Consider the following 17599-nt stretch of genomic DNA (forward strand, 5'->3'; position numbering starts at 1 on the left):
GTGACGAGGCTTGAAGCGGCGTTTAGGGCGCCGGCACTTGGACTGTGTCTCAGAAGGTTTATTCGCAATTGGATCTCCTTTGTCATTGTAGCTAGCTTTTTTAGGTGTGTCGACCATGTACACATCGTACGAAGAGGTGGCCGTCCAATGTCTAGTAAATGGCAGGTTTTGGCCTTGCTCCTGGTCGGCATCGTCGTCCATACCATCAATGTCTTCAGAGCCGTAATCGAGCACGCCGGTTAAGTCATCGACAGTGGCTATGAAGTGGGTGGCGGGTGGGAAACGAAATTTCCTATCATCAGCCTCTGGCTCGAACCGAACATAGTTTGGCTGTGAGTCCTTCTCCAAGGACAAGTTCTTTAAAGAGTTTAGCACATCATCCAAAGATGAGTGCTGGAAGATGTCTGCGGTGCTAAATTCGAAAATCAATAACTGATCCAGCTCAGTGTCCGCAGGCGTACCCAGTCCGGGACTTATAGCCGGAGACGAATCCGGAGTTCCATTGACACAAATATTGCATAGCAATGAGAGGGGAGAGTGTGTCCACGTACCTGTCGGTGTCAAAACCGGCGGATCTCGGGTAGGGGGTCCTGAACTGTGCGTCTAGGATCGACGGTAACAGGAGACGGGGGGCACGATGTTTACCCAGGTTTGGGCCCTCTCTATGGAGGTAATACCCTACGTCCTGCTTGATTTATCTTGATGAATATGAGTGTTACAAGAGTTGATCTACCATGAGATCGTAATGGCTAAACCCTAGAAATCTAGCATGTATGACTATGGTAATGAGTATGTCCTTTCCGGACAAACCCCTCCGGTTTATATAGACACCGGGGGGAATCTAGGGTCACATAGAGTCAGTTACATAAGAAGGAATCTTCATAGTCGGTTGCCAAGCTTGCCTTCCACGCCAAGGAGAGTCCAATCCGGACACAGGTACAGTCTTCGGCCTTCATGTCTTCACAGCCCATCAGTCCGGCTCATGGATAACAGGCCGGACGCCCGAGGACCCCTTAGTACAGGACTCCCTCAGTACCCTCATAGACCGAAAATGGAAGCGTTTAGTAACGCGGTTGATGTAGTCGAACGTCTTCGCGATTCAACCGATCCTAGCACCGAACGTACGACACCTCCGTGTTCAGCACACGTTCAACATGATGACGTCCCTCGAGCTCTTGATCCAGTTGAGGACGAGGGAGAGTTCCTCAGCACAACGGCGTGGCAACGGTGATGATGAAGTTACCGACACAGGGCTTTGCCTAAGCACTACGACGATATGACCGAGGTGTGTAACTATGGAGGGGGCACCGCACACGGCTAAGAGAAGACTTGGTGTGCCTTTGGGGTGCCCCCTCCCATGTATATAAAGGAGGGGGGAAGAGGAGGCCGGCCCAAGGGGGGACGCGCCAAAGGAGGGAGTCCTACTTGGACTCCCGGTCCAAGTAGAATCCCCCCCCCCTTTCCTATTCCAACTAGGAGAAGGACGGAAGGAGGAAGAGGGGAGAAGGAAAGAGGGGGGGGCGCCGCCCCCTCCTAGTCCAATTCAGAACAGCCATGGCGGGGCGCGGCTACCCATTGAGGCCCTTCTCCCCTTTCCACTAAAGCCCATTAAGGTCCACTACTTCCCCGGGGGTTCCGATAACCTCCCGGTACTCCAAAAAATACCCGAAACACTTCGGAACCATTCCGGTGTCCGAATATAACCTTCCAATATATCGATCTTTACCTCTCGACCATTTCGAGACTCCTCATCATGTCCGTGATCTCATCCGGGACCCCGAACAAGCTTCGGTCATTAAATCACATAACTCATAATACAAATCATCATCGAACGTTAAGCGTGCGGACCCTACGGGTTTGAGAACTATGTAGACATGACCGAGACACGTATCCGGTCAATAACCAATAGAGGAACCTGGATGCTCATATTGGTTCTTACATATTCTACGAAGATCTTTATCGGTCAAACCGCATGACAACATACGTTGTTCCCTTTGTCATCGGTATGTTACTTGCCCGAGATTCGATCGTCATTATCTTCATACCTAGTTCAATCTCGTTACCAGCAAGTCTCTTTGCTCATTCTGTAATGCATCATTCCATAACTAACTCATTAGTCACATTGCTTGCAAGGCTTAGTGATGTGCATTACCGAGAGGGCCCAGAGATACTTCTCTGATACACGGAGTGACAAATCCTAATCTCGATCTATGCCAACTCAACAAACACCATCGGAGACACCTGTAGAGCATCTTTATAATCACCCAGTTACGTTGTGACATTTGATAGCACACAAGGTGTTCCTCCGGTATTTGGGAGTTGCATAATCTCATAGTCAGAGGAACATGTATAAGTCATGATGAAAGCAATAGCAGTAAAACTAAACGATCATTATGCTAAGCTAACGGATGGGTCTTGTCCATCACATCATTCTCTAATGATGTAATCCCGTTCATAAAATAACAACACATGTCTATGGTCAGGAAACTTTAACCATCTTTGATTAACGAGCTAGTCTAGTAGAGGCATACTAGGGACACTATATTTGTCTATGTATTCAGACATGCATGTACTAAGTTTTCGGTTAATACAATTCTAGCATGAATAATAAACATTTATCATGATATAAGGAAATATAAATAACAACTTTATTATTGCCTCTAGGGCATATTTCCTTCGGGTTTCTCAGTCGGCGAGCCTGGTTAGTGTCGGCATACGGGCGGACAACTGCATTGAACAGACGTGGTAGATATCCGTCCCATCTCGTCCAGTCACGCATCTCCGACATTGAACAGGCGCGGACACCGAAGATGCATTGCGGGCGGAGCCCTCAGCCGGCGCGCTGTTTCAATGGCGGAGGCAGTGAGAGGTCACATCCGCCCTAAGCCATCTTCAATGTTGAGCGGCGCGCTCTACAGCGGCATGAATGCGGGCAACTGATGCCAGGTGGAAATGCGTGTGAATGAGGGTGAAGGGGTTTTGGTGAGCCAGGACAGTCAGAAGCGTGTTTGGGATCGATCCGGACTTCCGCAAAGCCCCCTACATTTGTCTTCGATTTGCACAGGAAATCGTGTCTAGACCGTGTCGCGGACCGATATAGACCCACGCTGGATGGCTTCCATGGTCCAAACAGCGGGGTCCAAATAATTGCAGGAGGTTTGCTAGTCCGCCCTGATGATACCCTTAGTGCTGCTACACATGTGCACGGCGGGTGTATGTTGACTCCTATCCTTTGCTTCGATGAATTAGACTCCACCAGCTACTTCAAGCTGCATCTTTTCAAGAGCAAAATGGCATATGCATGTCGGCTTGGCAAAAGTTAGTAAGCATACACCGGCGACGATAGGCGGCAAGAGACTACAACAAAACACATGGAAAATAGGAAATTACCAAAGAAAATGATGAGGAAAACGGGCAGAACGTGCGCTAACTGGAACTAGTTGTTGATGAACCCGGCTTGGTATTTTATATAGCCGTTGGCTGGTAATCCATGGAGTGGAAATCGTTGAAGTCGTAGCTAACGGGTGTGTGTCTGATGTTTGTTGTTTAAATTAAGGGACATTTTATTTCAGGTTGCTTTAAGCATCAGCTCTCGGAGGCTACTAATTTATTCACTCGTGTAGTGCCTCTTCAGTTATACCTAGCTACCTCGACTATCATGTGAGTATCAAGCCTTGTTTTGCGTTTGCTTAAGGTAATTTGATGTTCCCGGTAACGAAGGAAAAATACCAGTATATCGGTAAACGAATACTTCCTTGGTTCCAAAATAAATGACTTAATTATGTATTAATTTTATAATTTTAAAATTAGTATAAAGTTGAGTCATTTATTTTAAAACAAAAGTAGTATAAGACATTTTAAATCATTAAAATAGTGAAGAGAGAGAGAGAGAGAAAGTACTAGTCGTGGACCATGTTTGACAAGAAATGGAATCATGCCCGGACGCCGCCGCGCTAATTTCTATCTGCAAAATCACTGTCTTGATCCGCAAGGTCCATGTTTGACCAGAAATGAAGATACTTGGCGAGAAAGACAGGTCAAGTTGGTTTGGATAAAATCAAGTGCTCAACCTGGGTGACCGTGTTTGTGTTGACAGCCTCTGTTCTTTGCTCGACAACGTCATATTAGATCGCTATATATATATATATATATATATATATATATCCTACAAGCAGTGGTAGTTACCACCACTTGCATTTTGTATGTTGTATGTAGTATCTGTCGGAACCGAAAGTATGTACGTGTAGTATGTAGTATATAACAATGATTAGGTAATATATATACTAATTTTTAAGTAGTATGTACCATTTTTTGAGTATGCTCATTTTTACGTATAAATACGTATGTATTTTACAAATATAACAAAAACTATGGGCTCATATGCAATTTTTTCATGTAACTTGCTTTGAAATATCTTAGATATAGTATATAAACATATTTAAAATAATAAAATAGTATATATAGTACCACATAGTAGTATATGAGACATGTGGGGTAACTACCACTAGGTGGTAGGATGGATTTTCCCTATATATATATATATATATATATATATATTTCAGAAAATTACCGATCTATTCATTAACTCTCAAAATAGTATAATGAACACCAGAACTAAAAAATACATTCAGATCCGTAGGGCACCAAACGACGACTACAAGCACTGGAGCGAGTCGAAGACGCGCCATCATCACTTGCCTCTCGCTCGTTGGAGCCGGGCAAACATTATTGTAGTAGACAGTCAGAAAGTCTCGTGCTAAGGCCTTATAGAACCAGCGCACCAGAACAACAATCGCCGCCGATGAAGAGAAGCGTAGATCAGAAGGATCCAACCTATAAACACACGAACTCAGACAAACGAAAAACGAATTCACGTGGATCCATCGAAGACAAGCGCCGGCCGAATCCCACGAGATCAGCCAGAGACAAGCCTCCGCACGTCCTCTGATGATGCTAAAAACATCAGCGAAACAGAGGCTAGGCGGGAAGGACTTTATTCCATCTACAAAAAGCCACCGCCCCCTCACATCTTTAAGCAAGACATAAAACCTAACAATACTCAAAAAAAATATAAAAGGAACCCTTTCAGCAAGGGCCGAGATTCACCGCGCCTCTATGGTCTTAAGACCACAGAAGACAAGGTAGATCGACGATGGCGCCGGCAGAAGGCAGAAAAAATAATCCTACCACGCTTATTGCAGGGTAGGAGCAGCCATCACTGTGCGTGGTTACCAGATCGTAAAGTTCGCTATACTCATGCAGCGGTCTTACAAATAATATAGCGACCCACGTGCTCTATCCTTTTAAATCACACAACTGAGGATTTTATATTTTCACAGTATATCTTTGTAACACACACGTGCTCTATCGAGCTCCTTGCAGACAACGAAACCGGCCTGGTACTGTTTATGAGAACTCGGGGCCCTAGCATCTAGGAAAGTATCAGGTGATACCAATCCTTACATGTTATCATGATACCAACTTCTAAAATTCAAATTTAAACATGTCAACAAAATTCTAAAACAGTCATGGATGTTCACAACACATAAGTGGACAACCCTTAAAAAAATTCAAATCAAAATTTGAAACACACATGGAAAAACAAAAAAGATAAATTTAGATGTGAATAATGTCATTTTTTGCTTTTGTCTTCTTTTGACACTATATATGATAGTTTTGTCTTTTTCTCATTCTCCATGTGTATGTTGAATTTTGATCTGAAGTTTTTAGAGGTTGTCGACATATGTATTGTGAATATCCATGATTTTTTTCACAACTTTTTGACATGTTTAAATTTAAATTTTGGAAGTTGGTATCATGGTATCATGGTACCATGTAAGGGTTAGTATCACGTGATATTTCGCCCCTAGCACTTTGCAGTTGGCTAGTGAACAAAGCGTCAAGCAAATCGCCGAAGTCTTACCGTGTGTGGTGGCGATGTTTTCTTTATGGAGGGTCATCCCCGGCTTCTTCATCTGAATGATGCATGCAATCATATCATTAAGCAAAATATTTAAAAATGGTCTGAGAATATAACCTCCAAAGAAGAGCAAAAATAACATGATGAAGTGATAAAAAAGTTGCCACAACAGACGGAAATAGGTCACGATGACTAAACATCTAACCTATTATTGACCGTCATCCAAACCGGTTGTAAGTATCCCGTGCTACCATCTCCTAACGATTGCATCCAATAGCCATATACTCATTAGCTTCCGCATAACTGAGTAACAACCACTTACGGATCCAAGTAGTGGCTCTGTATATAACCTACAAAAAATCTATAAGAGTTTTTCTGTTAAAAATCATGTCATTTCTGTTGTTTCATATAGCCCAAAGTAATGTGCACACTCCTATCCAAATATGTCCTGCAGTACTTGGCTCCACTCATCCAGCCACGTCCCAAATAACGTGTAATACTAGTTGGAGGGCTAATATTAATAGCTATATGAATCATACACCATAGAAGTTTGGCAAGAGGACATTTGAGAAAGAGGTGTTTTATGGTTTCATCTTGATTACAAAAACAACATCGTTTACTACCCTCGCATCTTCATTTGGCCAAGTTATCCTTAGTCAGAGTTACTTTCTTGTGAACAAATCACATTAAGATTTTGATTCTTAAAGGAATTTTAATCTTACAAATATGAATTGATTTCGGAATTGGACTAGAATCAATTAAGTCTAAATACATAGACTTGACGGGGAATATCCCATTCACAGATAACTTCCAATGAATCGAATCTGGCTCATCAGAGAGATGAACGGCCATCAACCTCCGCATAAGATGTAGCCAACTGTCTCATCAGTCACCTACTAGTGACCTCCTGAACTAGATATTTAAAGGATCTGACTGTAATATTGTAGCAATATAAGCGTCCTTATGTTGCACAATATTATAGAGAGAAGAATATTGTGTGGCTAGTGGTGTCTCCCCTAACTAAGTATCTTCCCAGAATCTAGTGTGTTACCGTCCCCAATTATGAATTTAGACTGTAATATTGTAGTAATATAAACGTCCTTACGTTGCACAATATTATAGAGAGAAGAATATTGTATGGCTAGTGGCGTATCCCCTAACCAAGTATCTTACCAAGAATCTAGTTGTGTTACCGCTCGCGATTATAAATTTAGTTCTATGAAAGAAGTTTTCTTTCGTCCTTATTAGCCCCTTCCAGAAAGACGGCTCATTGGATCTTACAAGTATCTTCTCAGAATCTAGTCGTGTGGTTGTGATATTAATTGTGTAATGAAACAAGTTTATTCGTTCTTTCATGTACTTTCTACTTTTCAAAATACTTGTCGTGATTTTAATTTGAGTTAGTACTTATTATATATTTGCAAGGAATTAAAAGTTGCGTGCAAAGAAGAAGAAGAAAACCTCACGTATGCAGTTTTTTTAGAGAACGTCGGCATTTATTGATTAAGCAAACAAGTTACAACGAGTCTCCCGGATATAATCCGGAGCAGAATGAAAAATACATAGACTCGAAGAGTTCAGACTAGATCTAGCTAAAACATGAGCTAAAACATTGCGATGCTGACGAACATGCTTGAAAGTCACAGACGGAAGAGCTCCAGTTGTCATCTTGAGATCAGCAACAATTGATCCCACAAAGGAGTGGTCCCGGGAGGAAGAATTCAGCTTTTGCACCACAGAGAGGCAGTCTGAATGAAAAATCACATCAGGGTAGTTCTCCTCCCGTACCAGTCGCGCCGCCCGTCGAAGAGCCCATGCCTCCGCCACCTCAGGATCAGTAACACCAATCAAGGGTTTAGAGGCAGCAGCTATGCATTGACCGGAGTGGTCCTAAACCACCACACCAGCGCAAGAATTACCAAGCTCCCATGAGACAGCAGCGTCCGATGAAACTAACAGCGTACCTGGCAGCGGCGGAGACCACATAGAGCTAGAAGCAGGGGTCTCACGCCTAGTTGCAGGAGTAGGCTTGTATAGGTGCTGGAAGATCATATCTATATAAGCTCAAGCCCTTGCTGTCGTGCGTTGGGGGTGAGGAGCTTCAGGTTCGTTCCTTGCAGAGTTCTGGGCCTCCCATATATGCCAGATAGTGACAGTCATTATGGCAGCATCGCGCTCGGAGCCGTGGGAGAGAAAGTCAAACAACCACTACTTAGGCGACGCAAAGGATGAGCGAGACGGCTTGATCCCCATGGACTCTTAGATATCATCCCAAACTGCTCAAGCATGTGCATAGAACAGCAAATCATGTTCAACACTCTCCTGCCGGCCATAGAAACAGCAGTCCGTCCGCGTCGGAACCTGGTGGCGTTGCATTTTCTCACCCAAAGGCAAGTAGTTATGAGCAAATCTCCAAAGCACAATCTTCATTTTGTTATGAGCCTTGACCCTCCATAGCTCCTTCCACAATCTTTCCTATGACTGCCAATTAGAGTGTTGGCCCCTGCCAATGCAGCTGTGGGCTGTCAGGAAGCCAGACGTCCTAGCCATGTTATAGGCAGATTTAACAGAGTACTCGCCCAGTTTGGATAGTGAAAATCAGTTAATGATATAGGCAAATCAGTTAGGACACAGTTTCACTAGGTGGTAATGATAGTGAAATCTCTAAATCTGTTAATGATATCCTGGATCTTGAAGTGGAACGCGCTTTAGAACTGATTCGAAACTTAGCAGCGGTCAAACCTATGAACGATTCTGACATAGATGCGTTGGGAGTCAGGGTGCTCGATAATTTTTGTGCGGATCTTGCCCCATCCCTTCCCGAGACAGAGGAGGATGATGGTTCTATATCCCTAAGGGACACTACCCCTATCGAGTCTCAGGCAGTTAGGTCCACGGAGCCCGGTTGTGAGGACCGGGTGGAGGATCAAAGCAAGCCTAAACGCAAGTGGAAGCGAAAGATTTATCCAGCTTCGGCGGTGTGCAGAAGTGCTAGGAACCGTACTACTAAAAAAATCATGATGAAATATGAGAGGAATCTTTTGGAATAGCAGAGGACCGACAGACTTGGCTAAAAGAAGGTTTCTAGTGGATGCTTCTATCGAGCATATGTTGGATTTTATCGCCCTCTCTGAAACTGGAAGAGATAATTTCTCTCCCCAATTTCTAAGTACTTTATCAGGAGGTGTCGATTTTGATGGCATTGCCTACCTCCGAGAGGAAGATCGGGTGGGATCTTACTTGGGGTTAGATGTGAGTCACTGGAAGTCCGAAGTGTTGTTATGGGAGATTACGCCGTCAAGTTTCGGGTTAGATCGAAGGCCGATGGGTTTAATTGGGCACTGGTGGCGGTATATGGCGCCGCGCAGCCAGAACTCAAACCAGATTTTTTTTGGCGGATCTTGTTCGAATCTGCGGTTCTGAGCAGCTTCCAATCTTGGTTGGGGAGACTTTAATATTATTAGAAGGAGAGAGAAAAAGAACAATGATAACTTTGACGGCAGGTGGTCGTTTATGTTTAATACCATTATTCAAAGTTTGGATGTGAGAGAGATAGAGCTTTCGGGTAAAAAATTCACTTGGGCTAATACTTGCCAAACCCGACGTTTGAAAAGCTGGACCGAGTCCTCGCGAGCGTCGAATGGGAGCAGAAATTTCCCATGGTAACAGTCCAAGCGTTATCGCGCACAATCTCCGACCACACCCCTTTGTTGGTGGACTCTGGTGAGGCAACACATGTGGGGAATAAAAATACCTTTTCTTTCGAATTGGCGTGGTTTGAAAGAGAAGGTTTCTTGGATCTGATAGCCAGGTAATGGGCTAAAGATGCGGGACTGAGGACTTCTGTTGAAAGATGGCAAAATAAGATAAGACACTTAAGAAGTTTCTTACGTGGGTGGGCTAAGCATTTTAGTGGGATTTATAAGGTTGAAAAGGAGAGGCTCCTTACACTTATTCAGTCCCTAGATTTAAAAGCCGAGTCCACATTTTTAGAGACCACGGAGCTACATGCTAAAGTAAACGCGGAGATGAGATTGAAAGAACTCCTGTGAGAGGAGGAATTGAAGTGGGCATTGCGAGCTAAGGTTCACAAAGTTGTCCAAGGGGATGCTAACACTCAATTCTTTCATATGATCACCAATGGCAAGCACAGAAAGAAAATAATCTTTCAGCTTGAGCAAGACGAGGGGACGATTTTAGGACAGGAAAACCTAAAATTATACATAACCAATTACTACAAGCAGTTGTTTGGGCCTCCGGAGGATAATTTCATATCCTTGGATGAGTCCAGGGTCGAGGATGTTCCTCAACTTGCTGCGGGTGAGAATGATATTTTGACCGCCCCATTTTCGGAGAAAGAGGTGTTTGAAGCTATTTCACATATGAAGAATAATAAAGCTCTAGGGCCGGATGGATTTCCGGCAGAGTTTTATAAAATATGCTGGCATATTATTAAAGAGGATTTGATACCGATGTTTCATGATTTATTCTCTGGACAGCTTCAGTTGTTTCATCTGAATTTTGGAACGATAACTTTGCTTCCTAAGAAAACAGAGGCCGTGAGAATTGAGCAGTTCAGGCCGATCTATCTTCTTAACGTAAGTTTCAAAATTTTCACCATGGTTGGGACTAATAGACTCACGCAGATTGCGCACTCTATGGTGCAGTCGTCCCAAACTGCTTTCATGCCGGACAGAAACATCCTAGAAGGGGTTGTGGTCCTTCATGAAACGCTCCATGAAATTCACACAAAAAAACTAGACGGGGTTGTTTTCAAAGTGGATTTCGAGAAACCGTACGATAAAGTCAAATGGCCATTTCTTCAACAGGCCTTGCGTATGAAAGGTTTTGATAGGGCCTGGAGACACCAGGTAGAATCTTTTACGCAAAAAAGGAGTGTTGAATTAAAGTGAATGACGACATAGTTCACTACTTTCAGACACATAAAGGCCTGAGACAAGGAGATCCGATGTCACCTATTCTATTCAACATAGTAGTCGACATGTTGACGATTCTAATAGGAAGGGCTAAGGATGATGGTCAGGTAGGTGGCCTGGTTCCTCATCTAGTTGATGGAGGTGTGTCTATCCTACAATACACCGATGATACTATCATCTTTATGGAGCATGACTTGGCAAGAGCGAGAAACATGAAGCTGGTGTTATGTTTATTCGAACAATTGACCGGGTTATAGATTAACTTCCATAAAAGCGAATTGTTCTGTTTGTGAAGAGCTAATGAGGAACAAGATGCTTACAAACAATTGTTCGGGTGCGAATTGGGGTTTTTACCTTTCACGTATTTGGGTATACCAATTCACCATCGTAAGCTGAGAAACAGAAAATGGAAGTGCATTGAGGATCGATTTGAGAAGAAACTGAGCTGCTGGAAGGGCAAGACGATGTCATACGGAGGCTGATTAATTCTTATTAATTTGGTTCTCACGAGTATGCCCATGTTTCTCTTGTCCTTTTTCGAGGTACCAGTTGGAGTTCGGAAAAGGCTGGACTTCTATCGATCCCGCTTCTTCTGGCAGAGTGATCAACTCAAGAGAAAATATAGACTCGCTAAATGGGATATTATTTGTCGACCGAAAGACTAAGGGGGTCTAGGTATTGAAAATCTTGAGGTGAAGAACATATGTCTTCTCAGCAAGTGGTTGTATAAGTTATCTGTAGAGACGGAGGCGACATGGGCGCAGATTCTGCGTAATAAGTACCTTCATTCCAAAACTTTGTCCCAGGTGACAGTGAGGCCGACGGACTCGTCTTTTTGGAAAGGACCGATGAGAGTTAAATCAGTTTTTTTCAATAGGACAAAGTTTATAGTCGGAAATGGTAGCACTACGAGATTCTGGGAGGATACATAGCTAGGGGCAACACCCCTCGCGCTTCTATATCCTTCACTTTATAGCATTGTTCAACGAAGAGACGCTTACATTGCAACAGTACTTCAGTCCATTTCTCTCAATATTCACTTCAGGAGGACGCTAACCGGAAACCGTTGGGAAGTCTGGCTCCATCTTGCGAGGATACTGATGGATATTTAGCTTTCTGAACGGCCCGATCAGTTGTGCTGGAAGCTGACTAGGAATGGAGAGTTTACGGTTAAATCCATGTATCTGGATGTTATCAATTCTAACTCTATTCCTAGTTCGAAACATGTTTGGAAAGTCAAAGTACCTTTGAAAATTAAAGTGTTTATGTGGTTTGTACATAAACAAGTCATTTTAACTAAGGACAACTTGGTAAGACACAAGTGGATAGGATTTACAAGATGTAGTTTTTGTGATCGGGATGAATCCATCAAACACCTATTTCTTGACTGCCCTTTGGCAAAAAAAATTATGGCAGACGGTTCACATAGCCTTTAACATTACTCATCCGAATACTATCAGCACGTTATTTGAGACGTGATTTGACGGGATAGATTCCGAAATAGCAAGATACATTCATGTAGGAGTATGTGCTTTACTATGGGCAGTATGAAACTGCAGAAATGATTTGGTCTTTAACAGAACAACAAATATTCATTTTTTGCAGGTTATCTTCCGAGCCACTATGTTGATCCGTATGTGGTCGCTACTCACTCCGACGGAGGCCAGGGAGCGTATGGTTACTGGATCTATCCGATGGGAGAAGGTAGCACGGGCTATTTTTAACCTGTTTGGATGACGGTTATGTAATAGGATAGGCAATTAGTTTTCCTATCTTTCTTGTGCCAGCCGGTTGTGACTTTTACTTTTATTTTTTCTGCTCTTTGTGAGCAATTTTTGCTCTTTTGTTTGAGACATCAAGACTTGTGTTGAACATATTTGCTTATTAATTAATTTGGCCGTATGTATCGTTCTGATGCAGAGGTCGCGGATCTCCCTTTTTCGAAAAAAAAAATCGCCCAGTTTGGTAAATGGCCAGCGAGCAAAATCAGAGCCACCAAAACTACAGATTGAAACTTGGAGGATTTTGTTGGCCACATCATCCGAGAAAAAGGCCCTCGCCGAATCTTCATTCCAAGTCCCACTCTCCTCATCAATCAAACAGTGGACCTTGGCCGAAACAGGTATGGGGTAAAGGGGCCGAAGTAGTGCTGGAGGGATCGATCAAACTCTCCTCATCAATCAAACACTCCTCACGTACGCAGTTATGCCACGAGAGGCGCGTTAAAGGAATATCTCTATGCAGGCATCAGGATCTTGTTCTACAAGGACCAGGGGCGGACCCACGTTCATGGGAGTGGGGGCCTAGGACCCCACTCAAAATATGAAACTTCAGTGATATTTCTTTGAAATTTCAGAAATTTTTGCCAAAACTATGTGAATTTGTACAAAGTATGCCCCCACTCTCATAGTTTGCCCCCACTTAGAATAGTTTCTGGGTCCGCCCCTGACAAGGACCATGTTTGTTTGACAAGGAAATATATTCTTGGCGAGGAAGAGAAGTCAATCGTGATAAATCAGGTGCTCAATCTAGTCTAGCCATGTCTATGTTGATAGTCTCTGTTGTGTGCTCAAAAGCACCGTGGATTGCTACGTAGTACTATATATCAACCCACGTGTCGTTATCTAGAAGCCATCTTCTCAAAATGAAAGACGTTTTGTCTAGAAGCCAGCCAGCCCCGTGCGGATATGCCGTCGATGTCGACCAGCAGCTCCATGCGTACGACGGCTTCCCAACAGCCGGAGTCCATCCAGCATGGTCCGGGGCTCTACTTGCACGCATCACGGCTGATCTCACAGGCGCGTGGGTCACATGCATGCGCGTGGCCAGCAACCCCAAGTTTTACGTGCCATGGTCAAAGCGCAGCCGCGAACGGCATATAAATACCCACCTCCCCCGACCAGAGTCTCACAACGGAAACAAACACATTTCCCGGTCTCAAACTCACAGAAGCAGAAGCGTACGTACAGTACAGATCGCTGTTCCTGAACCCTGAGTGACCACCGGTCCACCATGGGTCTTGTCTGGATGGTGGCGGCCGCCGCCGTGGCGGCGGTGCTGGCCTCGTGGGCGTTCGACGCGCTGGTGTACCTCGTGTGGAGGCCGCGGGCCATCACCCGGCAGCTCCGCGCGCAGGGCGTCGGCGGTCCGGGCTACAGGTTCTTCGCCGGGAACCTCGCCGAGATCAAGCAGCTCCGCGCCGACAGCGCCGGCGCCGCGCTGGACATCGGCGACCACGACTTCGTCCCCAGGGTCCAGCCGCACTTCCGCAAATGGATCCCCATCCACGGTAAAAAGCCGAGCCTGTAGATTCCTCTCCTCTAGCAGATCTAGTTCGTGATCTCACGCCATTTCCCGCTTGCAGGGCGCACGTTCTTGTACTGGTTCGGAGCCAAGCCGACACTGTGCATCGCCGACGTGAACGTGGTGAAGCAGGTGCTCTCCGACCGCGGCGGGCTGTACCCCAAGAGCATCGGGAACCCGCACATCGCCCGCCTGCTCGGCAAGGGGCTCGTGCTCACCGACGGCGACGACTGGAAGCGCCACCGCAAGGTCGTCCACCCGGCCTTCAACATGGACAAGCTCAAGGTACGCCAGCTCCAGCGCACACGCGTTGACGTCTGTGTCTTGTTTAAGCATGCCCAATACGTATGACTTGCGCTAACTGTTAGTATTTGTGTGACAGATGATGACGGTGACCATGTCCGACTGTGCCGGGTCAATGATGTCCGAGTGGAAGGCAAAGATGGACAAGGGCGGCAGCGTGGAGATTGACCTGAGCAGCCAGTTTGAGGAGCTAACCGCGGATGTCATCTCCCACACGGCATTCGGAAGCAGCTACGAACAAGGGAAAAAGGTCTTCCTCGCGCAGAGGGAGCTCCAGTTTCTTGCCTTCTCCACCGTTTTCAACGTGCAAATCCCATCATTCAGGTAATGCATCTTCTTCTTCTTCTTGTACCATTATTGGTCCGAATCAACTCACAACATACATTTTCACCAAGCAGAAATTAATCTATGTGTGTTTGTGGAATTAATCAGGTACCTTCCAACTGAAAAGAACCTCAAAATATGGAAGCTTGACAAGGAGGTGAGGACCATGCTGATGAACATCATAAAAGGCCGCCTTGCCACCAAAGACACCATGGGCTATGGCAACGACCTCCTCGGGCTTATGTTGGAGGCGTGTGCGCCGGAGGACGGGCAAAATCCGCTTTTGAGTATGGATGAGATCATAGATGAGTGCAAGACATTCTTTTTTGCCGGGCATGACACCAGCTCGCATCTGCTCACATGGACCATGTTCTTGCTGAGCACGCACCCCGAGTGGCAGGAGAAGCTCAGGGAGGAGGTGCTAAGAGAGTGTGGCAACGGTATTCCCACCGGTGACATGCTCAACAAACTGCAGCTGGTCAACATGTTCCTACTAGAAACTCTCAGGTTGTACGCACCTGTATCGGCCATTCAGAGGAAGGCGGGTTCGGATCTCGAGGTTGGTGGCATCAAAGTGACCGAAGGCACGTTCCTAACGATCCCCATCGCGACGATACATCGCGACAAGGAGGTCTGGGGAGAAGATGCCAACAAATTCAAGCCTATGAGGTTCGAGAATGGAGTGACAAGGGCCGGAAAGCACCCCAATGCATTATTGTCTTTCTCCAGTGGGCCGAGGTCATGCATAGGGCAGAACTTTGCAATGATCGAGGCCAAGGCCGTGATCGCCGTGATTCTTCAGAGGTTCTCATTCTCCCTATCACCAAAGTATGTCCATGCCCCCATGGATGTGATCACGCTGCGGCCTAAGTTTGGGCTTCCCATGATCCTCAAGAGCCTAGAGATGTAAAAAAATGTGTATGGTGTTAAGTATAACACAAGGTTTTTGTATTATTTGACTGGAGTTTAGTTATGTTGCGCACTAGATAAGCTTGTAAAATTATCGATGTATAATGTTTCCTATTTGTAAATATAAATAATAAAGTGTTTTATTAATAAGTTCTTGATTTTTCTTACCATCAGCCACCTTTATTTCCCCAAAGCATAGTCACTATCTATAGATAAACAAAAATTGCAAATTCCTTTTTATCAATCCTGACATGCAGGATGGAAAAGATCCATACAATTCAGTCTTACTTCTCCACTTTGGAAAATCTTCCTCAAATTGCACACAAGGAATAAATGCTATTGCTATTTTTCTAACCAAACAAATCATTTATCACTCATTTTATTTAGAGTAGATTTTTCTACGTTGATTGCAATTACCAGGACTTCATAATTTTTAGGACCGTTAAGGATCGCGATCCCTAAATGATGCTCGTTACGACAAGAGGAGAAAGCTTAAGTGTGGTTCAGACATTTCATCAAACACCTCATGTGTATAGATGGTGAGAACAGAGCAGCACACACCTCCCACACGCCGGCCGGCCGGCCAAAAAACAGAGGAGTGAGCGGGCAGGGGCGAGCATATATAGGCATCTCTTTAGTCCCGGTTGGTGTCTAGAACCGGGATTGAAGACGTCTTCAGTTTCGGTTCTAGACACCAACCAAGACTACAGGGGTTGCGCCAGGAGCGAGGCCCTTTAGTCCCAATCCGTGTCTGGAATCGGGACTAAAGGGGCCTGATGAACCGGGACTGGTGCCCGCCGAGGCCCGGCCGGCGTTCTGGCTGATGTCCCGGTTTGTAACACGACCAGGACTATTGCTCCGAACTGGTAAAAACCAAAGCCCTGTTTCCTACTAGTGCGAGCATGTCATATAACCCAAAGAGTGACAATAATCCTGACAAAATCATCATATGGCAGACTATTAATGATTGCAAAAATCCATCATTTTGCATCCGGTTCTTTACTCCTTTCCATAGCTTCAACCAGGTTCGGATCTTCAAAAAGAAAAAAAAAACACTTCTTTGCAGAAGCAAAGGCAGAACCAGAACATTCTAAACAAAAGGGTACAAGCCAGAAGGAAACAACAACCATGGTTAGACCAAAATTTTGTAGAAGTGAAAAAACAAATTTGATCTTATGTACTACTCCCTCTGTTTACAAAAATAAGATGTTCTAACTATTTTTTTGAATCGGATGTATATAGACATGTTTTAATGTGTTTATTCACTATTTCAGTCTGTATATAGTCCTTATTGAAATACACAAAACATCCTATATTTGTGAACGGAGGGAGTTCCTTTTATATGTAACTAGATAATACCCCGCACGTTGTTGCGGGAATATTTTGTAACATATCTCAATGTGATTCATTGTATGAAACATATATAAAAGGATAAAATTGAAACTACATATACTTTATTATGTTTGATCACTATATAGTTGTAAAATGTTTATTAAATATAAATAGAATAATAGAATAGAAATTCGCATGTTGAGATAGATCTTTTTTCATGCAGATTTCATGATGAAGTGGCATGCTTGCATGTTGCGAGACATATGATAGTGAACGTGGGGCTTTTCTCGTGCATGTTGTGCGATGATCTGGCATGCTTGCATGTTGAGAGAAATAGTTAGTGGGGGCTAGCTATTTAGATATAGAAGATAAGTATTCCTGAGCATTTTGCTTGACAAATAGTTCTTTTTTCAAGTGTTCATGGGACATGCAGCTTACTAGTGTTATGCATAAAAAAAGAGGGAATGGAATTTTCGGCTCTCAATCGTTATTAGAAGTTTATAAATGGTTGCTCGACTCTAAAAAGTTCCTTGGACTGTTTTGAGTGGGTTTGGTGATGATGTCACCTGAT

The 17599-nt window shown here is 44.3% G+C and overlaps 1 protein-coding gene across 1 annotated transcript; it reads left to right on the forward strand.

Annotated features, from left to right (window-relative positions):
- The first annotated feature begins 13784 nt into the window (after positions 1-13784).
- On the forward strand, positions 13785-15833 carry LOC119353667 (cytochrome P450 709B1-like). The gene is made up of 4 exons (XM_037620319.1): positions 13785-14146; positions 14222-14445; positions 14543-14787; positions 14896-15833. Exons 1-4 carry the CDS (start codon positions 13870-13872, stop codon positions 15695-15697), a joined length of 1548 nt encoding a protein of 515 aa, XP_037476216.1. The 5' UTR covers positions 13785-13869; the 3' UTR covers positions 15698-15833.
- Positions 15834-17599: the final 1766 nt, after the last annotated feature.

Source organism: Triticum dicoccoides, chromosome 2A (assembly GCF_002162155.2).
Source record: "Triticum dicoccoides isolate Atlit2015 ecotype Zavitan chromosome 2A, WEW_v2.0, whole genome shotgun sequence".
NCBI classification, from domain to species: Eukaryota; Viridiplantae; Streptophyta; class Magnoliopsida; order Poales; family Poaceae; genus Triticum; species Triticum dicoccoides.